At 35.6% G+C, this 26,774-nt stretch overlaps 2 protein-coding genes across 5 annotated transcripts in view; both read right to left on the bottom strand.

The window, feature by feature from the left end:
- Positions 1-26,774, bottom strand: part of thsd7ba (thrombospondin, type I, domain containing 7Ba) — a 234,178-nt gene that overhangs the window by 53,472 nt on the left and 153,932 nt on the right. For all 4 annotated transcript variants that reach the window (XM_051905093.1, XM_051905091.1, XM_051905092.1 and 1 more), the window contains one exon: positions 11,794-11,985. In XM_051905093.1, coding sequence (XP_051761053.1) covers positions 11,794-11,985 — 192 coding nt within the window. The remainder of the gene's footprint in view (positions 1-11,793; positions 11,986-26,774) is intronic.
- On the bottom strand, positions 2,637-10,224 carry LOC127518445 (uro-adherence factor A-like). The gene is made up of 3 exons (XM_051905127.1): positions 4,836-10,224; positions 4,618-4,680; positions 2,637-3,354 (listed from the first exon to the last, which is right to left on the bottom strand). The coding sequence occupies exons 1-3, from the start codon at positions 4,981-4,983 to the stop codon at positions 2,663-2,665; spliced, it is 903 nt and encodes a 300-aa protein (XP_051761087.1). The 5' UTR covers positions 4,984-10,224; the 3' UTR covers positions 2,637-2,662.

A 26,774-nucleotide genomic window follows, 5' to 3' on the forward strand; every position in this document is an offset into this window, starting at 1 on the left:
TGGAGCTAGAACATTGCACTGTCTGCAGGATGTTGGCCCCTCCAGGATTGGACACTCCTGTGATTGAGGATCAGTTCTGGAATAAATTATGATGGATTGTCAAGATCACAAGTCCATTTGTCATGGATATGGTTATGGATGACACTCCACCTGACATCTTATCATGGTTTAAATTGTGCTAGGATTTTTAGGGGGGTACCAACCCTGCTCAGCATGTAAAAATTCAAGAGCAGCACACTTACTGTCGTTCCACACCCACAAGACTTTCGTTTGTCTTAAAAAAAAAAGAAAAAAAAAGAAGACGACCTTTATAATGAAACCTGAGAGATTCCTCAAACTCAACATGGACAAAGACACACTCAAAACATTAATCAACTACGCTAAATAGAAGCTTAACCATACTTGCTTGATGCGCAAGAACAAAACTCATTAGTTCTTGAGGATACTCAAACGTGTTTGCATGACACTTTAAATGGAGAAATAGAAATCTCTCAGGATTCATAGAAAATATCTTCATTTGTGTTTCAAAGATGAATGAAAGTCTCATGGGTTTGGAATAACATGAGGGTACATAAATAATGCCAATTTTTTTAACCTTTGGGTGAAATAATAACCCTTTTATTAAGTGTTATTCATATTTAGCACAAATGTAACACAGAACATAACTCAAGATTATATACAACTGGAGAAAAAAAAAAAAAAAAGCGGAGACAAATATGGGCGGTGTCAGTCTCATTTTAAACAACTTACAAAACATATAAGAACTGTTGGCTCACGGGGACCCATATTCAGGTCAGACCCAATTACAACTTTTCCCCACCCCCCAACCCACTCAGACCTTCCTGTCTACACTCTAAAGCAAAAGACCAAAAAAAAAAAAAACTGTTTAGAACTTTCACTTATGAAAAGTACAAACAAGTAAATTAAAAATCTAAACAAGATAAACAACATTAAGAATCAATAACCGCACAGAATGTGTAGCAATTCATTAAAGCACATTTATTTTATTTATTCATTTTTTCTTGGGGGGGTCCCTTAAGTATTGGAATGCCGCAGCCAATATAAGAACTGCATCAACTAAAAGCAGCTCCCTTTCTCTCTCCTACATTCTTTATTTTTATATGTACAAACATAGACCCAGAGCACTCTCATGTTCAGTGGACCATATACATCTAATTTATCTAATGAGCAGAGAAATGAATAGATTTCACATCATAAAGGCTTCTGTTTAAGTGGCTATTAGTTCCTCTTTGCACACTTCACTTCCTGGAACATTTCAAATTAGTCATGTCCATTAGACATGATGAATATTATTAGGTTATATAAATAAAAGGATCTGTCCATGAGGAGAGATGCTCCTTTCAGACATGCTGTCACTGACACTACAGACCTGCATTCAACAGGGTCCTCAAACCTGTCAAGCACAATCACATCAGCCTGTCAAACCTGTGGGCTGCACTAGACAATTATGCATGGTCAGGCTAAAGAGCTGTGAAAAAGGATGCTTTGATGTACTGGATTCAGAGGCTTTTTGTGTTTTGTTGCTTGATTGAAGGAATCTGCTTTGTTGCATAAATGAGATTGGTGTGGTTTTGCTGACAGCTAAAGCTTTAAAGATAATGCTGATGAAAGATCATCACCAATCATGATGCAATACTCAGTGGATTCAGTCAATCTCTGGTCGAGTCAAAAGCCAAATGAGACTGTCTCAGAGAATATATGATGAGACAGCTTCGCTCTTGTATTTCAAATCAGCTGCACAGAGAGTCAAGCAAGAAAACCAGGAGTACTTGTTGCTTGTATTTTCTATATGGCCAGTGTATGGGTTGGATGTACAATGGAATTATTTTTCAGGTATATCTAAGAATACAGATTCAAGTATTTCAGATTTGCAAAATAATATCACACAAGCAAGAGTTTACAATTTGCTTTTTTATGCAAAAGTTCAAAAAATAAGTAGTTAATGGATTATTATTATTTTTTTTTTTTTTTTGAGTCATCTGGTGAGCTTTTGAGAGCTCCAGAGTTTATGGATCGAACTTCCACATTGTTTTGTATTCCCGCCCCATGGACAATCGGATCGGCAGAGGGTTGTCGTCAAAAATCAAAAGCGCATTATGGATGATTACGTTTTTGGCAACAGAGAATGCCACAGCTCTTTTCTCTAGTCATGTAACATAAATTTCATTTCCCCCCATATTTCTACTGCATAGACAGCCAAGTTTTATTAAAAGCCCATCTTGCCAGCGGTGAATACTCCCTTTAATAATGAGTATAATTACATTTACATTTTAGACACAACATTGCCAACAAAAACACTTCCAAGTGAAGCCAAAGCAGAATTGTCTCTGAGCAACACAAAATTAACCAATACCTGAATAAATCAGTGTGTTTGAACAGTCACTTGTTTTGTTTCTAAATAAATTAGTGTGGTTTAATTAATAAGTGAAATAAGACAGCACTGTTTTCACTGTGCAATGATGTCAGACATGAAATGCTGACAAAGCTAGTGTATTGCATTTAATGTGGCTCTTACCGTGCACTTCACAATGGCATGAATTCTCTTCCATAGAGAAAAGTAAAGAGAATAGGAAAGAAATCTAGGAGTATGTTTCATTGCAGTAGTATTTTTTTATTGCATTGTATATAGAGAAGACAGATGTTAAAAGGGGTTCAGGTCTTCAGGGAGCGGGAGTGTCAGAGACAGTGGATGCAATAGTTTGAGATCCAGGGGCAATTGAGAGGCAATGGCCGTCTGAGAGGCAGTGCCAGTCTCCGATGTAGTGACCGTCTGAAAGGCAGTGACAGTCTCCCATGCAGTGCCAGTCTCCGATGTAGTGACCGTCTGAGAGGCAGTGCCAGTCTCCAATGTAGTGACCGTCTGAGAGGCAGTGACAGTCTCCCATGCAGTGCCAGTCTCCGATGCGGTGGCAGTCTCAGTTAAAAGACATTTTGAGAGGCAGTGTTGTTTCCAAGGCAGTGTCAGTCTGAGGGCTAGTGTCAGTCTAAGAGGGAGTGTCAGTCTAAGAGGCAGTGTCAGTCTCTGAGACAGTGTTGGTCTGAGCAGCATTGTCAGTCTCACAGGCAGTGTCAGTCTCAGAGGCAGAGTCAGTCCCTGAGACAGTGTCAGTCTGAAAGACAATGTCAGTTTGAGAGGCAGTGTGAGTCTCTGAGGCAGTGTGAGCCTCTGAGGCAGTGTGAGTCTCAGAGGCACTGTCAGCTTAAGAGGCAGTGTCATTTCAGAGTTGGGGTCAGTCTCAGAGATAGTGTCAGTCGGAGAGGCAGCATCGATCTCAGATGCAGTGGAAGTCGGAGAGGCAGTGCGAGTCTCAGAGGCGGTGGGAGTCTCAAACACTGGCAAGAGAAAGCAGAATCTTTATTTGTATCAGTATTGTGGTTACTATGATTAAAGAGGTTCATATTTAGTTAATTTCTCTGTTGGGGAAAAATAGTAATTTATCTTTAAATGTCAAGCTCGCCCTTTCATCATTAAATCATAAACCAGAAATTGTTGGGTTCGAGTCCACCTCAGTCAAGTCTGAGTCTTTAACCGATCAAGTTCAAGTCAAGACTGTGTCAAAGAGCGCCAAGTCAGAGTCCAACTAAATACTACTGTATGTCATTAAATCAATATCTTAGACTTGTTTTAACCTTAAAAACTTGGAAAAGCAATGTCAACTTAAATGTAACAAAAGTAAACCTCTACTGCATCTTGCCATTTTGATTTTTCAGATTTTTCTGTATTGTGACAAATACAGCTTTTTGACTTTTGAATTTTACGTAGCTGTGAGGGATAGACTTACAGTCTTTACAATGGCATGCAGATTGCATAAAGTTCATAGATCACACATAACTTTCGAAACAACTTTCAAAACTGTTTTATGGAGTTTGTGTCTACTGAAATTTTTTTGGAAAAATGTTTTGTCAGCTGTGCAATCCATTGAACACGCTGTACTTCTATCCCTATACAACCTCATTTTAATTCCTATCAAAAATTAAATGACGTCAGCACTTTTAATATATTTATGTTTAACAAATTACATTATTGGCAGTTTATTGTATGGATCTGTGTTTTCAAATGGATGAATATTTTGTTAGGACTCTTCTCTGCCTGCCTATATACACAAGCCGCACATGTATAGCCATATTTCCATATTTACCATAGTAAAACGCTGTAGTAATAATCAGAATATCGATTAAAAAGCCCCACTAGAAAAACGAAAAGTTATTGGGTTTTTTTGTCATTTTTGACCCATGTGAACTACTGCTTCCAAGAGGTTAGAAACATTATTTTTCTTTTGGCCTTGTACTTAGAAGTTGCCATCATGTGTTTAAAGAATTACTTCATTTTCACAGCAAAAATGAATAGTAACCTAACTCACTAGCATACGTAAAAAGTTCTCAAGCTTACCGTAGATGTGTAAACAGTCTAATTACTAATTGCAAGTTATAGGACACCAACAGCGCTACTCGGTTGCACTCAGAAACATTTTTCCAGTCCCTAAGGCTTGAGTCCGAGTCAAGTCCGAGTAAAAATGCATCCGTGACAAGTGACTCAAGTCTGCACTTGAGTCAGAGTACCCCAACTCTAGCAGAAATTGACGTATTTCACGATACCTTTCAAAGTTGGGCTTGTCCTGAACAGAGCATCTTCCTCCTTATCAAGAATGACATTAAGGCCTAGAGCAGCAAATTTAAAAAAAATACAAAATATTTAAATTGTGCACTCATCAAAACACATTTAATGGAGATAATGTATTGCCTAAATAATAATTCACTTAATTTACCTGAATACATGCTCAGATGGACAGATGGTACAATAGCAATGCAATTACCTCGATATTTTGCTTGACGCTCCAGTTGTCCCTTTGTTGTCTTCATTTTTGCTTGTTTGCTGCTCGTCAATTGCTTTCCATTAGGTGAGTGAGTGTTCACCTTGGTATAGCAATATTGTAACAGCAACAAACTTGCAGCGATCAGCATGGCTGTTTGTTGACAACTAGCTGAATCTTTGAGACAACTGCGCAATCTTAGTCTTGTAGACAATCTTCAAGATTGAATATAGACTATTAGATCAAGCGGCAATATGCAATCACGCAAAATGAAACTTGAAGACTGAATATTTTTGTCAGAAGAATGAATCTTGCAATAAAGCAGACGTTGGACTACTATATTCAACTAATTCAGAACATGCAGTAATACAGACAACCAAGCAGACTGAGTATAATACAGATTCTGAACATTCTAATTTTTTAAACAGTGATGTCACAGTGATATCACTCTGGACATTCCATAAAGCTGTGTTGCAGCTGGACATTCTTTAGACTCAGAGTTAAAGAAAAAGACTTCTATCCCATCTAGCCCTGTATTTCTGTAATAATCACGCTGATCTCCTTTATCAACTGCCCTCTCTTATTGCCAGTCTGATCTGCTTATAAAACAGTATTCAAACTAATACACCAGTCATATCTATAAATTAAAGGATCATAAAACCCTAAATAAGGCATTGTAAGAGATTGCTAGCGATGTATGTCTGCACATGATGGTATGCATTTATTTACTTTATTAATGGGAAATACGAAAACTAAAACGTTGCTATATATTTAGAAAATGCGACCCTGGACCACAAAACCAGTCGTAAGTTGCACGGGTATATTTGTAGCAATAGCCAACAATGCATTGTATGGGTCAAAATTGTAGATTTTTGTTTTATGCCAAAAATCATTAGGATATTAAGTAAAGATCATGTTCCATGAAGATATTTTGTAAATTTCCTAACATAAATATATCAGAAATGTATTTTTGTGAGTGGATATGCATTGCTAAGGACTTCATTTGGACAACTTTAAAGGTGATTTTCTCAATATTTTGATTTTTTTGCACCCTCAGATTAGATTTTCAAATAGTTGTATCTCGGCCAAATACTGTCCTATTCTAACAAACCATGCATCAACAGAAAGCTTTATTCAGCTTTCATATGATGTATAAATGTCAATTTCAAAAAATTGACCCTTATGACTGGTTTTGTGGTCCAGGGTCACAAATAAAGGAAATAGTTAAACAGTGTGTGTATTTCCCTTGTTTATTAGAATCAGAGATCCAGACATTTGAAATGTGCAAGAATGCAACATCACAGTTTGCTCAAAAAGTGTCAGCAGTGCTCGAAGTGAGCCGGTGTTGTGCCGAAATTCGACTGCCTGCCCGAATTCGACTGCCCTCCGAGTGCATGCGCATGACGTCAGTGCAGCCAATGAATTTAATATATGTTTGTGCTGCTCTTTCATTTTCATTTTATTTATTTTTGTAGTTATCGCACCCTTATGTGGACAAACATTGTTTGTTAAATGTCTTGAGAACATACTGAATTGTTTTGTATTTTTGAAATTCAATTTAAAAAATGACGAATGAATAAATAAATAAATGAATAAATAAAGTTGCACACTGTTTGCTCTTCAAAGCTTTTTGTAACCAAGTCTTTTCCATTCAAGTTACACCACGACAACATCAAACGTTCAAGTCTTCTCATTTTTTGATAAACCAACATGAGCCATATGGGTCTTGTGATCTATTATTTGGCTGTAAATAACAGGATCCATGTGTAGGCCTATGCAATATAAATAACATAACTGAACATAGTGAAGAAACGCCAGCATTAAAACTTAAGTAATGGGTCTTTGGCAATTGTCAGCCCATAATTTAATAATTAACTGAAATTAACATTTTATTGATATGAAGATATAGTATTTCTTGTGAAATGTTTATTAAATATACACATTAAATAAATGTGATACATTAACTTGATCATAAGTGACAGTTGTTACATGAAATCACTTCTAAGTTGGGTGTTCTGTCATGAGTTGTGTAGTATGAAGTGCACGAAGATGAAGGTTCAAGTTCAAAATAGAGTTTAAAAACATCCACAGCTAAATCCAATGTACAAAGGAGCGAAGCAACACAACAACCATAGATGAGACCCAACAAAAAACAAGGAGAACACACATGAACGTAGGGGCTGTTTACACAACAACGTTTTCAACTAAAAACGGAGAAATTTTTAGTAATCTTTATTTAAGTGACATCGCCAACTACTTGTCTGGCATGCGTAATACAGTGTTTTTAGTCATTTTCGCCGATCCATGTGAACGGGGATAGTTTTGATAATGTTGTCATCTGTACAAAGAAAAAATGAACCACACACACCTGAACTGAATGACAAAATCAAATCTGTAGCTATGATAACAAACAAATCAGGGAGAAATGCTGCCAACGAAAACCAAACAGAGTCCAAACAGAGGAAACACGTTGTGGTCAGTTTACATACACCTTTCAAAATCTGCAAAATGTTGATCATTTCTTCTTTTTTAATCAAAGCTGAATAAAAAAAAACTGTAAAAGGTGACACCGTTCAAAGGTTTACATTACATTTGATTATTAACATTGTGTGTCATTACCTGGATAATATTTTGTTTTGTGATGTCCCTTGTTCGTCCTAAATAGTTTAACTGTCCACTGTTCATCAGAAACATTTTCCAGGTCCTGCACATTCTTTGCTTTTCCAGCATCTTCTGCATATTTGAACCTTCTCAGAGTGACTGTATGATTTTGAGATCCATCTTTTCACACTGGATTAAACTGATGGACTCTTACACAACTATTTTAAACAAATCTGTTGAGTGAAAGACTCGATCCATCTCTCACTGCAGGCCTCTACATACAGTATACAGGAAGAGAGGGAGAAATGGACAGTCAGAGGTAGAAAGAGAAACTCATACTCGTGTCCAGAAGCTTCCTGACGAGTGTTTGCCAGCCTCCATCTGTTTAGGGTGTTCAGAGTCAGTCAGTGATAGAAAACAGCTCTAACAGTGAGAGATCTCTCAGTACACTGCAGCCTCACTGACAATCTGCTCTCTGTTTTCACTGTGTGTATGAGTGTGTGTGCATATCAGGGCTCTACAGTAACATTTTTCTTTAGGAGCACTTGTGTTCCTAATAAAAAAAATTTAGGAGCACAGTCAAAAATTTAGGAGCACTTTCTGATCAATAACAGACATTAACTTTCCCATTAAAGGGCGATATTTGCTGCTTTAAATTAATTTCCTGGGGCATTTGTACCATTATAAGAGCAATTTTTCTAATCTTATTAAATGCATGCATCATATTTAATCAACTTCTTAAATTAAAATATAAAATTTGTTTTTAAATGTTAAACAATAAATTCAATTACAACAATAAGACCCAATCAGACTGTTACCAATCAAAAGAAATCATCAAAAAATCCATCGTTGCACTGCAGAAGTGACACAGAAGCTCCATCTGAAGTGGTATTATTTAGACATTTACATAGACTGCTTCATGCAGCTCATGGGTAAATAATGTTGTATGAATGTTTTTAAATATAAATATAATATCTTTAAAAGTTTAATATTTTAAGTAAAAACAAGCTATGTAAAGTGTAAATATGAAAATAAATGTAAATATGAAAATAAAACCGCCAGTAGGTGGCGGTAAATCTTAATGTGCGAGTCATTCATTCAATCGTCAAAACGCAGATTCATTCAGGAATCACCGTTGCTTGGAGATGCGCAACAGTTCTGGTGTGGCTTTGTTTCTTTTCACGAAATCGAGCAAAAACAGACAGTATTGTGGCTAAAATTTTGTCACTTAATATCAGCTTTTTTATTGGACTTCAATCAGATCAGTAAGTATCACATTTGCAATAATGTCAATACTCAGAGAAACAGAAGTCTACTCATGTGAAATTACTTAACTTACACATATTAGGCTTGCTGAGATTGACTGTGTTATGGTGTTCAGCAGCAACACCGGTTATATCACTTGCCCACCGTGACCGCGGCACCGGTCCCACCGTCGTTTTGATATTTTTTTATAGTAATAATAATCATCATTTAGTTCAGTTAGAGAATAGACACTACGGTTAAAACGGAACGCGTCTGCTAAATTCAGTGAGCCGAACGAGAGTCGCAGCACGGATCAGCAGCAGGAGTCAGATTTCACCTCACTACGCCCATTTCACCTCATTTTTCTGAATGACAAGACGATGGATGAACATTTGGTTGACAAGCGAAATGTAAAATTGCATATTTAAGCGAGTTTGTCATTGTACTGTTTTGCTGTTGTGTTTTTCATTAAGAATAATAATGAACCCACCCACCATTCAACAATAACTACTGTTCAGTTTAGATGCATTTTGGGAATTTTTAATTATGATTGTGGATCTATTCATGAGAACTGATCGGATCACTCACACCAGTGCACCTAAATATTTTTTCACAGTCGCACACAGTTATTTTCAGGAGCAAATGTGAGTGAGATGTGCGCACTGTAGAGCCCTGCATATGTATGTAAAACACACACTTTCCACAGCAACCATTCATTATTGATGACACCTCCAGAAACCAACACCTGCTGGATATAGTGCATTCAATTAAGCAAGACACACAATCGTCCTTAGCTTGCAGTTTTCAGCCTTCATATCTGTCGTTTTTTTGATGCTCTTGAATTTCTAGTTTGAAATCTGACATTTTAGCATGTGATTGCCTTTGATGTGGGATTTCCCAAAAGTATGAAGAAAGCCTTTGAAGGTTTATCTGACACGTCACACCGTGAGATAAGCAGAATCTTAATGAGAGCCAATCATGATTTTTATGGGAACAAACTAACTAAAGCAAAAAGCACTGCAATAATTCCCTAACAGACAGCTCTAAATCTGCTCATAAAGCAGTTCACAGCAGGTCTCTGATCTCTGATGATAGACGTACCTGTCAAAACAAGTTGGGTATGTGCAGTAACTCATAAGGAAAGAAGAAAAGGACAGTTAATGAAATAAATTTGAATTTTCCCCAATGTTACCGACTGGAGCACTGAACACTTAAAGTTCACTGTAAATGACTTCTTTTTCCAAGACCATTTTCACAGCTCTAGCTGATTATGCTCAGCTAAAGAATATACTAAAGCTGACTTGTCTGTCAGCTTACGTCCTTTGTTAAAGTGATATTCCTCAAGTGATGCTACAATCGTGACACTCTAGAAGCCATTGTACATGTTGGCACTAGCTCTGGAAGGATTTTACAAATATGCCACTAATTTGTACCCACACTTGTCAGGATATAAATAAGCTTATCGACTCGCTACGGTATATAAGGATTTATTCACTGTTTGTTCTGTGTTGTGACTTTTGCATTCTAAACACTAAACAAACATCCTGCTAACTGTAAGAAATAAACACAATTAACCTTTTTCTTATATCTCTTGAGGTAAACTGCCTGATAAAACATATCAGAGTATATCAATATATATCAATATATCAATATATATATATATATATATATATATAACTACATCGTTAAAGTACTTGTTACTTCTTCAGTGTACTTATGAAAAATAATTAGAATCAACTTTTTAGCACTATACAACCAGTTTACATGAAACGTTTTGTTTGATTAGTTCGACATGTCAACTGTCAGCTCAACTAAAAGAGTGTGTGGCGTGGGACTACCTGGTGCAAAAATGACTCACTTCTCTTATTCTGTCCAATTTATTTCCTTATATTATAAAGGACCAAATCTTCTAATATAAAAAATATGAATGAATAAATAAATATTTCTACAAATGAATAAATAAATAAATAAATAAAATGTGCTTAGAAATAAATGCATTTATTGTATAGTACCACTTGTATTTATTTACTTTTAATATTGGCAGATTCAGTTCTCTATAATAGTGGTGGGCGATATGACCAGTATCTTTTTTCATGATACGAGCAATTTCATTTCATGATAACAAAATCAAGTCACTTTTGCAGCAGGTACAGTATATTAGGCTGCTGTCACTTTAAGACCTAATGCACGGATTCAACATATTGATACATATCCATTTTCCCCCAACTGTCTATGTTTACTTAGGACATAATCAACTGTGTTTACATTAATTTTCATTATGGATGCACTGAACCAAAATTCAGTATCTGTCTCGGCTCTGATACCACAATTGTTGCTGGATTGGGTATCAGTCAGACACTCTATATATATATAGTCAATTTATACATCTTATGAATGCATTGAGCATTACACTTATGTTTACTTTTATTTTTTGTCCACTAAATTATGTATTTTACTATATGTTTAAATTTTATAAAATTATACCAGTTATAAAATTGTGTACCAAAGTTTTTTTTTTGTAGAAGTACTTTTGCTGCTGATTATCCACTCACCTGGTTTATAATATTTTTTTTTTGTTGTAGATTGATTATATATTTTTATTCATTTGTTGTTTTTCTCTATAATGAAGTGGTGTGTATTTAGTGGATTGTGTTTAACACATAAAAGATTGATCATCAGTTCCACACACAGAGGTGTAGATATTTTACAACGATCAAGAAAAATATAGCACTGGTATCAGATTGGTAACTGTATCGGCCGATACTCAGAATTTGATATACGGGAATCAGATCAATTATGAAAAACGGTATCGGTGCATCCCTATTTTTTCGTCAAGACGGACATTTTTACATATCTTATTTGACTGTTCAAACAAAATAAGCTGCAAAAGAGAACTCAATTTGATTAAAGTTACAGCCTCTTGGATCAGAAAGGAGTTAAGTAAGCTTGCTAAAGGGTAGAATGGTTATTGCACAAACTCGAAACCATTTGGTTACCAGCCTCATAGCCTTTTCTCATTAGTGTAATTAGTGCATAAGATTTGGGGGTGGCATAATATATGCTGGATATTCACAACTTTGTGAATCACTCTGAAAGTTGTCTGAATGTATCTCACCTGTTAGGGTGCGTTTGCGGGTATGTCGGCTCCCACATCCAGAGCATTCAGAGAATTTAGACCAGGAACTGAAGGTGCAGTCATCCCTGCAAGGCACCCAGCAGCTCCTGAAGCGTGACGGCATCAGCCCGGCCCACCGGAGACACTCTGACACGGCTGCCATCTCATCATACTCATCCACACAGCTCACTCCTGAGAGGGCACACAATCAAACACAGCTTTAATACAACAGTCATTTGCTCATGGACAGAAACATTTGTGACACAACAGTTCTTTAGGCATTAATGTGGAAGCAAATTCATGAAAATGTATTTGCAGCCGAATTGCACATGGTATGGAGACTAAAAGCCATTAACTTTTCTCCATAACTATTTCTTCTACAGCACTGATTTCAGATCCTCTCACATGAAAATAGTCCTCCTCTGCATCACCGCCACTGAGGGACGATAAATGATATGCTTGGCAAGTGTGAAGCCGCCTGTTACCTTTTCAGCACACTGCATCCATTCCACCCACAAGCTGATGTATTCCTTACAGACAGCAAAGATTGCGCCGAGGACTTTTCCCTCACTGACTTAAATTTGCCACTCTGCCTTACATGATGACATGTTTTGACACAGTCCTCTACAGCATGGCTCGTTTCCACTCAGCAGAGGCTTTTCAAGGGAGCACAGTTAACACATAGCTATAACAATGACACTTGAAGGGAACTTTTCAAACTGTATGGCAGAGCTTATTATTGGTTCCACAAAATTATTAAAGAACAAATGAAAACACATTGATTGTTCCAAATGATCAAGACATTGGGCAAGCTTTAATATAGAAAAAATAAAAGTGGATTTTACCATGGTAAACACTGCAACATATGCCCTTTCATTGTTTATTGCTTTTATAGAACAGTAGCAGCGATATAATAAGCTAAAGTTTAAAAGAACAGCATTTATTTGAAACAATTTTTTATTCATTTTTTTTGTAACATTACACATTTACTGTCACTTTTTACCAATTTAATGCATCCTTGCTGAATAAATGTATTAATTTCTTTAAAAGAAACCAAACATTTGAACAATGGTTTAATAACATTAATGAGATCCTCAGAAGCTGTCTGTATTTTTATTCTTCACCAGCAATTTAGAAAATACTGACATTGTTTCACAGAACCGAGCTTTATGTTATACAGGAATAACTGAGCAGATCTACTACAAATTAATCAAATACAGAATCCATACAGACTAATGAACACAAAAGCATTTAACTACGTTAACTAATATACTGTCCTATGTTGTATGTTAAACATGAAAACTGAGGGATAACAGTGCTACATCCTGCAATGATTAAAAGAAAATGGTACTGGTACTGTAAACATTGTCACTAAATTGCCCAATTTAAATTTCTGAACTCACAATAGTACATTGTTAAAATTTCTCATGCTCTTGGGCTCATTCGAAATGTTTCTCTCTTCTAATTAAAACTTTCCATTTCCAAGACAGAAGAGAAAACTTAAAAGTTTAGGGCATCCAGCTTCAGGAGATTTTTGAGTTTTCTCAACTTGTTGTAAATTGAACTTGTTATACAACAACAAGTTGAGAAAACTCAAAAAATCCCCTAAAGCTGGTTGCCTTAAACTTTTAAGTTTTCTCAACTTAAATTTTTTTTTTTTTTTTACAGTGTATAAGGAAAATACGTGTTCATTTCAATACTATAAAATCATTTTATATTATATTATATTATATTATATTATACTATATAAAACGGTTAGTTCCTGTCCTTGATTCTTGACACGGCTATGACCGCTTGACCCAACAGTTCTGTGTATCACTACACAACACCCTTAGCAACCACTCTTAGCAACGTAAACTGTTTGTTCTCAATTGATATTGTTCATTGATGCTTACTGTATTATGTAGAAGAGTATTGTGAGAAAGAGATCGAGTGAACGAGTTTATTAAATGCATTCTGATTTAGCATTTAGAAAAATTATCATGGTGTTCCCATGTTATTTTGGGTGTGGTTCTATGGCAATACCATGGTACATGTGTCATGGCATTCATTGAAGTACCTTGGAGTACCATTTTTTCCTGTCTGATACCTGTACTATTGTACCGCCATAGTACTTTTTTAAGGGTAAACAAAAAAACAACACAATGCAAATAACACAGATATACTTTTTTCATTTTTTGCCATCTCAACTTTAAAAAGAATAAATACATGAGAAAAAGATTTAACTCAAACAGAAAAAGCACAAAAAAGCAAATAAAAGGAGGACTGAATATATACATCAGTGATATCTCCAGTAAATACCATTTTACTGTATTTTGTCTTTTTCAAAGATTTTCTTCACTGATGCATTTACACTTGCAATTTATTGTGCATACAGATGAAATTTTGCTCTTTCAACTACAGCTACACCAGAGTTTATTTGTTTTTTTTTAATATTTAGTAGGCGTTTCTCACAGAGTGTGCCACATTGATAATTAATACTGTATTGATTGAGATTTGTAGGAAATAAAATTCTAACCCTTGCAGATCTGTCAGACAGGCTCTAAGCCAAAGGGAGGGAACAACTGAGATTAGAATACAGAACAAAGACCCTATGCATGTTTAAGTGACACTTTAAGTGTCAAAATAACATCTGACTCTAGTCTCTAGGGCAAAGTGATGCCGTTATCTCAGAAAGTGACCCTCTGATGTCTTTGAACAGGCATACATGTACAGATATGCCTTTAAAACATCTTATTGATTCCTATTTGAATTTCAAATGTTGCACTCTGACCAAAGCATTTGCTCTCTCCACTTCAGAGTAACGTGGGTGGAGACAGTATATAGACATGGGATGGTGTTTTAATAATACATCATAGTTTGCTTTTGTATGAAAATGACAGACTCAGATTATAATTGCAAAGCCATTTTATTTGTTTTCACACTCATCAACAGCTCTACACTATATATATATATATATATATATATATATGGATTATGTATTTAACTGTATATAATGGGATAATGTAGAGTCAGTCAGTCATAAACAGATTAAAATTATTTAAATAAACTATCGTTCAAATGTTTGGTGTCAGTAAAAATTTTTTTTTAAAAATTGGAAGAAATTAACACATTAAATTGCTTAAAAGTGACAGTAAAGGCATTTATAATGTAACAAAATTATTATTTAAGTATTATTTCCCAGAAAAATATTAAGCAGCACAAATGTTTTCAATATTGATAATATTAAGAATTTAATGTTTCTTGAGCATCAAATCAGCATATTAGAATGCTTTCTAAAGGATCATGTGACACTGAAGACTAAAGTAATGACTAGAGATCGACCGATATGGGTTTTTCTATAACCGATGCCGATGTTTAGAGGTCAGGGTCAGCCGATGGCCGATATGTGCTGCCGATTTTTAGGGCCGATATCTTGAAGTTTTCCCCTTCATTTGCATGCTAAAATGTCACACTAATAATAAGTGGATGCACAACATTTCTAAACTTAACATCATTTATTGAACACTGACTTGATTTACATAAAAATTTTAGAGCATTTATCATGCTGAATTTTTCAAGTTTGTTGGAACATAAATGTAAACTTAAATATACATTTAAATAAAATACAACTTTATAAATACAAATCAATTAAAAACTTTGTCATGTTGCACAGCCTTGTATGCAAGGACAGTGCTAAACTCTTAGTGATTTCTGACATTCTTGACGGTCAATGTTAGACAGGTTTAATGAGGATAATAACTGTGCGACATTATATATATATATATATATTATAGTCATTGGTCGGAACACATCATTTTATTAGGCTGATGTCCATTTCGCATTACACAGTTGATGGAAACACACGCAGATGCGCATATTCTTGAGCTGAATTTTCATTAATGCAAAGTTGGATGGAAACCCGGCTATTGTCTGCATCAAACCATGCTTCCGAACAAATGTCATACACTTCTGCGCAGTGGCTTAGCACAAATCCGTGGGGGTTCAACCAAGAAGAGGAGCCAATGGATATCACACAAGAAGCAACGTGCAAACTTTGCGGAAAAGTTATGCCGGTAAAAGCTTAACCTCGGTCAGTATTCAAAGTGAAAGTAAAAGTGACGGAGCTGCCTGACGCTGCATTAACAGAGCATTTTCTCTCAGAGACGAATTTCAACATAATATGCTGATAACGGTATATAACTGTCTTAATTTATTCCATTATTTCTCTTGTTGCCCGTACATATAGTGAAACAAATGAGAAGAATAGTATTTCGTGTTAAACAGCTTGTTTTTTTTTTTTTGTTTTTTTTAAAGTTGGTGCTTGAAGTAGCCTAAAGCTGCTCTTAATTTTCATTTATGACTGCAGTGTTAGGAAATATTATAGACTATTAATAATTTTAATTATAGGTCTAATTCATTGTATAATAGACCTAAAAAATGTTTAAAACTTTTTCAAAGAGGAGCTGATAGCCTAATCTTTTATTATCCTTACAGCACGTCAGTTATGCGGTGATGCGCTGTGAAATTATTGTGGGGCAAATTTATTATAATATTAATTTAATAACAAAAGTAGCTTACCTAATAGTAATAATAATAGACTAGAAGAATGTAACAGGCTTACATTAATTGGAAATGCCAAATCCTCTTAATATTGCCAATATTTGTCGGAGTAACGTAGCCCTCAATCACGCTGCAGTGTTTGTGAGAGCTGCCGCCTTCTCCACCCCAAGCAGAGTGAAATTCTCCGACTCCGATACAGGAAAAATAAAACAGAACTTATAACATTGGGGCTAATATGTTAGCAAGCAAGCTGCTGGTAGTTTTGGACTACAGTCCTTAAAGTTAACTACAAGTAAGCGAACCTTCAACCAGCTGTAGCATTATGCCAGTTCCCGACAGTTCTATGCTATCCGTTGTTTCTTTCACTAAGTGAAGCAACACTTCATAGTTTACTAGTAATATATAGTAAATATATGGCCATAGGACTTTGAAATATCAGAATTTAAGCCTTAGGCTACCTTTATCTCCCAGTACTTTTGTTGAATCTTCCAAAAGTTTCAAATCACATGCGGCAGCAGCACATTCCACCGCACCAATAACACAGGGCTGCCCGCGGACGTGCCTGGCTTTAGCGCTACTAAACACGGATATCGGCCGATGCCGATATATTAAAAAAAGACAAATATCGGCCCGATATATCGGTCGACCTCTAGTAATGACGCTGAAAATTCAGCTTTGCCATCACATGAATAAATTACATTTTAAAATCCATACAAAATAGAAAACAGTTCATTAATATTTCACAGTATTACTGTTTTAAGTTGTGTGTTACTGTTATGTAAGTTCTGAGATATTTTTTTTTTACTCTTTAGAATTTCATATGCCTCCCAGGGTAGACACATCAGTTTCTCCTGCCTACTCTGTCTCTACTAGCTTCCTTTTCTTTCTCACACTCATTCCCGGTTCCTGCAGTGCCCCAGAGACAGAAAGGTTGACAGTAGTGACATTCTGATTGGAGCGCCCAGGCTGCCCATTTTTAGCACAATTATTTCCCCTCTCTCCTCCATCCCTATACCACTCTCTTTCAATTTATCTTCTCTCCCTATTGTTAACATTTTATTCTTATCTCGGCTCATGACAGGGATCAACTTAATAATGCAGCCACTTACAAAGGTGACAATGTTTGCTGACTACTCTAAAGGACACGGCAGAGAACTTTTTTGGCCCTTAAAAAGACTCAGTCAGACTTGCCAGCTAAGCTTCTCAGTACTCATTAACGGCACAGGCAGAGTGCACAAAAAAACCCAGAAGACGACTCTTTTCATTAGAGTAACACTTTCATCTGCTCCTAAAATGAAGTTTTCGATATGTGGGAATCTAAGCCCAATTAAATGACTCTTGAAGCTCTGCGCAATACCAAGAGGCACTGTGGAAGACACTCCCACAACCTACCCCATAATAATAGGAACTGATTAACTGAGACATTTTAATCCATAAGTGTGAGGTGAAGATTAGTACGTGTGGTATAATCAATATATGTGCCTTCTTAAACACACCCGGCATGATTTAGTGGACACCAAAGACCGCAGCAAGTTGCTCAAAACATGCACAATAAGATCCCTAATTGGGAAAAAAAAAAAAAAAAACTCTCAGGGAAATAAGAAGCTTTTTCATACCAAGAGTGAAACGACAAAGCGTTGAATACCGGCAGCAAAAATTCACTCTAAAACAATTTACAAAGAATGTGACAGAAATTTCTGTCAGCGAAAATTTACCAGAGCAAAACCAAAAATACTCCAGTCATTCATGTGCTGTAATGCAAAACACAACCTATCTGATATGGATTTCTGCCATGTGCAGACAGTTTCATGGACTATGACAGGAGCATTCATTGTACTGTTGGTTGCTAGTAGGGGTTCATTATGCAAAGACTGCTACTAGCAATCAACTGTACAGTGACTCTGTGACCTCCAAATAGTTAAGCACTGTCATTGTGAGCGTTCCTTAACAACCTGTCTACACTGGAATTCAGTTATTCACTTTTGATAAGAGTTGGTGAATTGAGGTGATATAAATGACAGTGACCGTAGGCAGTGGTAAAAAGGTGAGTAGAGTTTAACTATATACAAACAAGCAACGATATAATTCAACCACCAACGTGATCTTACAAGTGATAGGTATTTGTCTGTAAAGACATCTTGACAGGATCAATAACGTAAGCATTGTACATCTTACGTATTATGCTTACAAATCCTTTTAGGCCCATTAAATATTGACTTCATGCAATTAATAGGTTGGCTGGATTGTATTTACTAATTTAATTAAATATTAATGAAACATGTTCAATGGCCTCACTTTTATTTAACACATTTGATTAATTTGATATTATAACTGATAATATTTGGTGTGATTTCGCAATGTGATCTCATGAGAATACGTGTGTATTTTTACGTAAAGTGCGGTTCTACCACACGTACATTTACTTACGTTTTGATACACACAAAAACGTACAACATTGACGTATTTATAGCACTAAAATGTAAAATACTTACGTATTGACAGTAATAAAATGTAAATTATTTACGTATCCAAGTCTGAATGTGTATGAATTCCCATGTATTAATATTTGTGGCATTAATGTTTTGATTCTGTTGTGTTGTCATATCAATACATGTTTTTAGTCGCATTTATTAAATGCAGTTTACTCATCTACTTAACATTTCTGGTCGTGACTTGTGCTGCAAACTCGTTTCAGAGGATTACATAATGTTACTACACTTTAAAACCTTAAAATGAATAACATTTCTGTAATTGTTTAACCATTTTGTAATATTTGGTTTGTTTGCAGTGAGACACAAAATGTATTTTCTCCTATGCAGCGACTGATAACCATAAGCACAACATAAATTCACAAATCACATCAATTTTATTTGTTCGCTGTACTCCAAATCTTTAGAATCTATACATTTGTAAGGAACAGACCCAAATTCAGCCTTTTATCTGATCTTCATTCTCAGCAGCGACCGTCACAGTCAAAGCCCGTGCTCGTTATGATTCCAATTTGAAAGTTGCGACCTCGAGAAGTGTTACGACATGGTTTACGGCAATGATATCGAATGCTCATTGGTTCTCACTTGCTTTGTCACAGATTGCAACATGACGTGTTTCAGTGGATTGACATTTGAAATGAGCGTTTTCACAGACAGAAGCCAGAGTTTCATGTTTTAATGGAATAATAAGTTAAATTCTGCTCCGTACCCCATAAAAAAAAACTATTACCGCCAGAGAGGACTGCGACTGCAACTGATCATCATTTGAACTACTTTTGGTACCAATTCTGACATTTTGTTGCAATAAATAAATTATTGCGTTACGCTTGTTTGTTTGTTATTCTTTTATTTATAAGTAGGTAGTTTAAATAAATGGTTATGGGTAGGTTTACGGGTAGGTGTAGGATTAGTGGCTCAAAATATCGTTTTAATGCTATATTGTTAATAAAATTGTCATTTTCCTACACATTTCTGCCTATTATGTTTTATTCTTTTAAAATTCTGTATAAAATAGGTTTAGTTTCGGTTTAGGGATCTTACATTTATCTATAAAATAATGAAAGGGAAATTATACATATATCTTTATGACATGAAAGATCCGTAAATATTTTAAGTTTTCTTGCTGTAAAAACGTAATAATGCTACATTTAAATGCTGCCAATACGTCCATATTGTACGTTTCAGCACCTATCCAAACATACAAAAATGTACATTTTGTGTCTTTGAAAGTTATGTATTAATACCTACACTGTAAAAAATGAATGTGATTTTAACAGTAAAATATTGTAAAAACGCTACAGAAAAAAAAATTGTAAATAGGTTAACAGTCAGTTCCCGTATTATATACAGGAAAAAACTGTAAAAGCTCTAACTAGACATTTATGTAATTTTCACAGTAAAATGCTGTAAATTTTACAATTTACATACGTAAAAAAAACAAAATCAATGTATAATTTACAGTCAAAATCTGTAAACTGATATTCCCACAATTCCCTGTGTGACACTCCACATTTGAAAGTATTTTGTTTAAATAATCATGTTTCTTAATAGTTTTTGTTATCAGTTATGTACATTAGGGTTTTATGTTACATTTTCTGTTGTTTAATGAATGTTTATTGCATTATTTAAGTATTGTGGGTTACCATGATGATGTTTTGCGTTTGCGTGAATGACTCTGTGCACCTTCTTATATTAGTCTATATTTCAGCTCGTGGAAAAGCTACTTGTGATGAACTCTGATTCTTCATGTGTCTTTCTCTTTTACCACCTGCATTATTATGGTGGTTGTCAGTATATGTTAAAGGTAAAAAACAGATTTTAGTAGTAGTGTGCATTGTTGAATTTATTGGTTTACATTCAAATTTTCTTAAAATACAGTTTTATACTGTAAAATGTACATTTTGTTCTATAAATGTGTTTACAGTTTTCCTGTATTTTTTACAAAATTATTCTGGCAACCACAGCTGCCAAAATTATTTTGTAAAAACTACGGAATGTTTTTTTACAGTGTACGTATTAATGTGACCAGGCTGAATTTCTGATGCTGTATTCAACTTCATTTGACTTTATGTAATGGTATATTGAAACAAAATTTATTGTGACTGTACATTAATCTACTTATTGTATTTTTAATTTAATTTCTTCCTTCTAATATGCTGATTTGCTGCTCAAGAATCATTTTTTATTATGATTGATGTTGAAAACGGTTGTGCTGCTTCATGTTTTTGTGGAAACCGTGATATATTTTTTATATATATAATTTTATTGTGTCTTTTTGTCCACAAACTTTTGAATGGTAGTTTAATAATAATAATAAAAAAAATAAAAATAAAAATAAAAGCATACTTTTTTCCCCAAAGTATTTATGTTACATATGTAAATATTTTTATGCTATAGATCAGGGGTCGGCAAGTAAGTTCGGGCCAAAAAGATATTTCGCCACTAGATGGTGGGCCAGAACATAGTCAAAGGATAATTTAAGAAATTAACTGACGAAAAATGCAACTAGAATTGCCTGTGACAGACTGTTACTGTAATGATGGGTCAACAGAATGGGGATCCATTTGCAGCTTTTATTAAGAATAGTATATACACAGGTAAGGGCAGAGGCAGAGACGTAAACGGGGACAGGCAATGGTCGAGGCAGGCGGCAGACAAACGGTACCAGGAAGCAGGCAGAGATCAGGGCAGGCGGCAAACAAACACAGTCCAGTAAACAGGCAAGAATCAAGGCAGGCAGCAGAGAATCACAAGAGGTAAACGGTCCAATCGGCAACAGTATAAACAATCCACAGAAAACGCTCAGAAATGATCACCGGGGCAAATCAAGACTTCGCAGTGTGTGTGTGTGTGCGTGCTGCTTAAATAGTGTGAGTGTGATGTGGTGCAGGTGTGTGTGCAATCAGTCCCAGGAATGAGGGCCTATGGGAAATGTAGTCTGAATGATGGTCTCAATATTCCGGTGAAGGCTCCCTCCGGTGGTGCGGGAGAGGAAGTGCGGGAGCCTCACTTGTGACAGTTACAGTGTCTTATGTAACTTGTAGTGAGCTGTTACTCTGTATTAAATCCTGTAGTAGGACAGTCATTAACAAAAAGCCACATTTGTGTGGCAGTGTCTGGGTTTTACACTTGATAAATTAATAAAGCAGAGTAGTGACACATAACCTGGCAAGTATCTTCATTCACCATCTTGCAACACAGACCACCTTGCTAAAACACACATATGTGGGAGATGCGGAATGGATAAAAATAACTCAAAAAAAGCAGATTTGAATAAGCCCATTAATGGCATGTTTGAGTCATGCTCTTAACGAACTATGTTTTATTGTGAATAATAAATGTGTATCATTTTAATTTGCTTGTTACACAATGGAGCCTAACTTATTGTAATAATTATTTGACGTAGCCTAATTTTACACTCAGAATTATTCCTTGGCATCCTCACGTACTAAACTGCATATTTTAAATTGTTTGCATGCTGGAGGTACGCTATTACGTCGTGTGCAGAGTGATGTTAACATTTAAGCTAACTGATGAGAGAAAATGGCACTATCAAAGAGTCTAAAGAGGAAAGTTGACAGCAAAAATAGGGCATACAAAGAAGAATGGAAAGACAACTATGCGTTCATCCTACCTGGTTTTGTGAATGCAAAGCCGGTTCGTCTTATCTGTTGTTTGCAAAGAATATAATATTAGGGGCCGTTCACATGTTGCGTCTACCTCTTTATCCTCCTTTCCAAAGTGCTTGCTCTCCCGTGGCATCTGTCATTGCTATGCAACCATGAACTGCAGTCTCCAGACAGATCTATTTCAGAACCAGTCGCTATCAAAATAATCTGGCTGCGGGCCAGATATTATTGCTGGCGAGCCAGTTTTGGCCCGCAGGCCGCCTATTGCCGACCACTGCTATAGATGCTGTCAATACACCAGTACTCTACATTTCAGCAATGTACAATGCCCAAATGTACAAATATGTACATGTAAATGAAAAAAACAAAACAAAAACATGAATACTAATGAGATCAGACCAATGAGAGTGCAGACAGTGGCGCTCACATGATCACCAACAGACGCAGTCACTATATCACCTCACATCTCCAACTCTCACTGAAAATGAATGACTTCAGGTTGCTCTGTCGCTGCAAATCTGTCTGAGGAAGCACAATATGCGTGAGGTTTGCGTTAGTTTTGCAGAGGTGTCTGTCTTTCTGGTTCATTTAGTGTAATTTACTGCATTGCCTTCTAGCCCTGTTATTTATTTTGGAGGATGCTGATAGAGCAAGTGTTCTCAAACACAGCAGGAACTCTGTGTCTGGCTCATTTGCATCTGTGTGGTGGAGAGAGTCTGCGTGCCTGTCTCAAGCCACCACTCCACCTGAGTACACTGAATATAATCAAATTACATCAGCCAGGGATGCTTGCCTAAAATACAACAATAAATCATCCGTGTACATATACACAACCTGCGTAATTTTTAATCACTAGACCAAGGTAAAACAAGAGCTTATTGCAGCTGCGGTGGCAGTACTTGCTGTTAGTTCTTGTGGAATAAAAAGCAGAAACGAATCGGTGAACATTCGTAAATTAGCCAAGATTTATTGTTTACTTTAATTCATGCCCTCCTGCAGTGAGATCCAAGGGGAGGTCAACACTATGTCAAGTGCTGGTTTAAATAAACCATGAAATTGAATTTGCACACAGGCAAGTGCTCTCTGCAGTCCATCTTCACGTAATCCGTATCCTAACCTTGCTGCGGGGGAACTCGTACTATAGCGGCTACTTACTAGTGCCTATTTGAATCTTCCATTGCAGGATAACATTTACACAGACTTATTATTTCTAATGAACGGCCTCATTAATTTTAATGAATGCACTCAATATCTAGAATAATACTGACCTTTGACTCGGCACAAAAATGTCAGCTTTCTTCCATTGTACCAATATGATATTCTGATAAACTGGGGAAGGTCAGTAAAATGTCACACTACTTTGTGTCTAAAAGTAATAACTTCTGGATACAATCAGTTATTTTAATTTGATCTCAGCAAATTCAGGGTTTCCACGGAAAATATGTTTGAATATTACTGAAGATATTTGAAAAATCCATTTATTAGCCAAATTATTATGACAGGCTTCCATTTTTGAGTTATCATACTCTTTTACATTAACACTAAAATAACTACAATACATCATTATCAAATATTATATAATGCTTAACATGTAAATTCAAATAGGAATACTTTTTCATAAGAATGAAAAGTTCATTATATTTATCATTATGTGAATGGACATGGTGGAACTTGTGACATGTGAAGCAATATAATAATGTACTTATTTTCATTAACGACTAAAGAATTAAAGAGGACATATTATGCCCCTTTTCACAAGATGTAATGTAAGTCTCTGGTGTCCCCAGAATGTGTCTGAAGTTTCAGCTCAAAATACCCCACAGATCATTTATTATAGCTTGTCAAATTTGCCCCTATTTGGGTGTGAGCAAAAACATGCTGTTTTTGTGTGTCCCTTTAAATGCAAATGAGCTGCTGCTACCTGCCTGCTTTCCAGAAGAGGGTGGAGCTTTGCTTCAGATTATCAACAACAAAACTGGAGAATCTCATGCAGCCAAAATGTCAGAAATTGTCAGTAACGGTGTTCAGCCTTACATTGTTCAAACAGGAGTCGGACACTGATGGAGAGACTCAGGAAGAAGTTACAACTTTTAGAATGCAGCTGGACGTTTCTGAATGGTTAGTGGATACATTTATGTAGTTGTTGTGGAGTTAAGTTAATTCAATTCATCGACTAGCACAGTGGTTCCCAACCATTTTTCCAGGAGACCACTATTTTACCATTCAAAATCCTTAAATTAAAAAAAAAAAAAAAGATAAACATATTATTCCTTTAAACCATTTTTAAGAAACAGGATGAGTCAAAATGATTATTTAACCAGCTCAATTAATAATTCTAGATACCTTATTATATGAATTAGAATCAGAATTTTTTTAGAATACACATTAGCTTATTTTCCATTAACTTTACTTAACTTCTAAATTTACAACAGCGCAAAATGTGGTCTGAGCTTTGCAAACAAACACCGCAGACAGGCTGAATGAAAATGTAAATCCATTCTCTGTCAGTAGGTGGTGCTTTTGTAACAGCAGAAATAGAGAAAATTGGATGTATGGAGGCTTATCATCAAAGTTATAATAAACGTTCCATATAATTTATTTTTAGGTTATTGAAAGATGACCACACTACAATGTTCTGGGAATGTTATTTTTTGGTTGCAAAAAGAAAACCTAAAAAGAACGTTCCAAGAACGTTATTGTTTGATTCTCAAAAAAATGTTATTCTAACATTCCTATGTGGGATTACAAATTTAAGAATCTGTTTAAAATCTGCTGATCCTACGTCCTGACATAACATTACATGAAATACTAAGGTGAAGTACATTGTATTTAGCATTTTAAGGTTAAAATGATATCAGATGAATGATTCTGTTAAGCAAAGTTTCCAGCAAAAGTTTTCTGCCAGTTCCTGTTCTCTTTATTGTATGTCTAATGAGTCAGATTACTGAGATTCTCACCTTTTGTCTTTAATGGCTCTTGGAGCCCCTGTCCCATTTATTGAATAGTTATGCTGATTGGATTAGGACTTGCGACACTCTAGAGTCTGGGGTGGGTTCCTATACCTGAATACTTCATTTGCATGCTTTGTTTAAGGTCGTCTCCCAGGTGCTTTATCTCTATCCCTAAGCACTGCCCCCTAAAATGTATATAAACTACAATGTACACTGCCTTAGTTGGACTTGGATGACTACAGCGACGCACAGCGCGTTTCTCAATAAAGAGTAACGTCTGCTTGATAGATTATCCCAACGTCTCCTGGTCTCTGCTTCGATGAGGAAAAAGGTTCCTACACCTATAACTTATAATAACTTTCCCTAACGATATTCTAATGTTCCAACGTCAGTAATGCTGTACTGTCAGTAATCATCCAGCTCACCCGCAACCCAGTATAGTATAAGCGATATGGAAATTGGATGTATGTAGGCTTATCATCAACGTTATAATAAACGTTCTATATAAGTTATTTTTAGGTTATTGAAAGATTTTTTGGTTGCAAAAAGAAAACCTAAAAAAAATGCTCCCAGAACTTTATTATTTGATTCTCAAAAAAAAAAAAAAAAACCATTTACAAAACTTTCCATTAGGGGAAAGTTCTTTTATTGCTGGGACCCAACTAACAATTTTTGGTTGCCAGAACATTAGTTTCTGGTTCCCAGAATGTTCTTTTTTTAAGGTTTGCCAGGAAAGATTTCTAAACGGAAAAAGAACGCTAGTTTTTGGTTTGTAGAACGTTATGCTAACATTCCCCTAATGTTATTCTAACATTACTATAAACGGGGTTTTTTTTGGGAACATTATTTTTTGGTTGCAAAAAGAAAACCTAAAAAGAATGTTACCAGAACATTATTATTTGATTCTCAAAAAAAAAAAAAAATAAAAATAAATAAAATAAAAATAAAATAAAAAATAACCAAACGGGAACCAAATACTAATGTTAGGGGAACATTCTGTTTTAACTGGGGACCAGCTAACAGGTTTTGGTTCCCAGAATGTTCTTTTTACGGTTTGTTTTTGGTTAGCCAGAAAAGTTTTCTGAACGGAAAAAGAACGTTAGTTTTTGGTTTGTACAACGTTATTCTAACATTCCCCTAATGTTATTCTAACGTTCTGAGAACGTTCAACTAACCTCTTTACTCCGATATCATTACTTTGCTGTACGTCAGTAATCATCCAGCAAACCCGTGACCCAGTATATTATAAGTGATATGGAAAATGGCTGTATGGAGGACTATAATCAGTATTACAAACCATCTTGTTTTTATTTGTTGTTTATAACATTTGCCTAACGTTATTCAAAATTCTAAAGTCCCCCCAAACGTTA

Source organism: Ctenopharyngodon idella, chromosome 9 (assembly GCF_019924925.1).
Source record: "Ctenopharyngodon idella isolate HZGC_01 chromosome 9, HZGC01, whole genome shotgun sequence".
NCBI classification, from domain to species: Eukaryota; Metazoa; Chordata; class Actinopteri; order Cypriniformes; family Xenocyprididae; genus Ctenopharyngodon; species Ctenopharyngodon idella.

What these genes read in the sequence shown, in the direction of transcription:
- LOC127518445 (XM_051905127.1), bottom strand. Translation starts at nt 4,983, where the DNA reads ATGCTGATCGCTGCAAGTTTGTTGCTGTTACAATATTGCTATACCAAG. An exon ending in GCGTCAAGCAAAATATCGAG is followed by an intron (nt 4,681 to 4,835) that starts GTAATTGCATTG and finishes TTGCTGCTCTAG; the next exon opens with GCCTTAATGTCATTCTTGAT. An exon ending in GACAAGCCCAACTTTGAAAG is followed by an intron (nt 3,355 to 4,617) that starts GTATCGTGAAAT and finishes TTCTCTTGCCAG; the next exon opens with TGTTTGAGACTCCCACCGCC.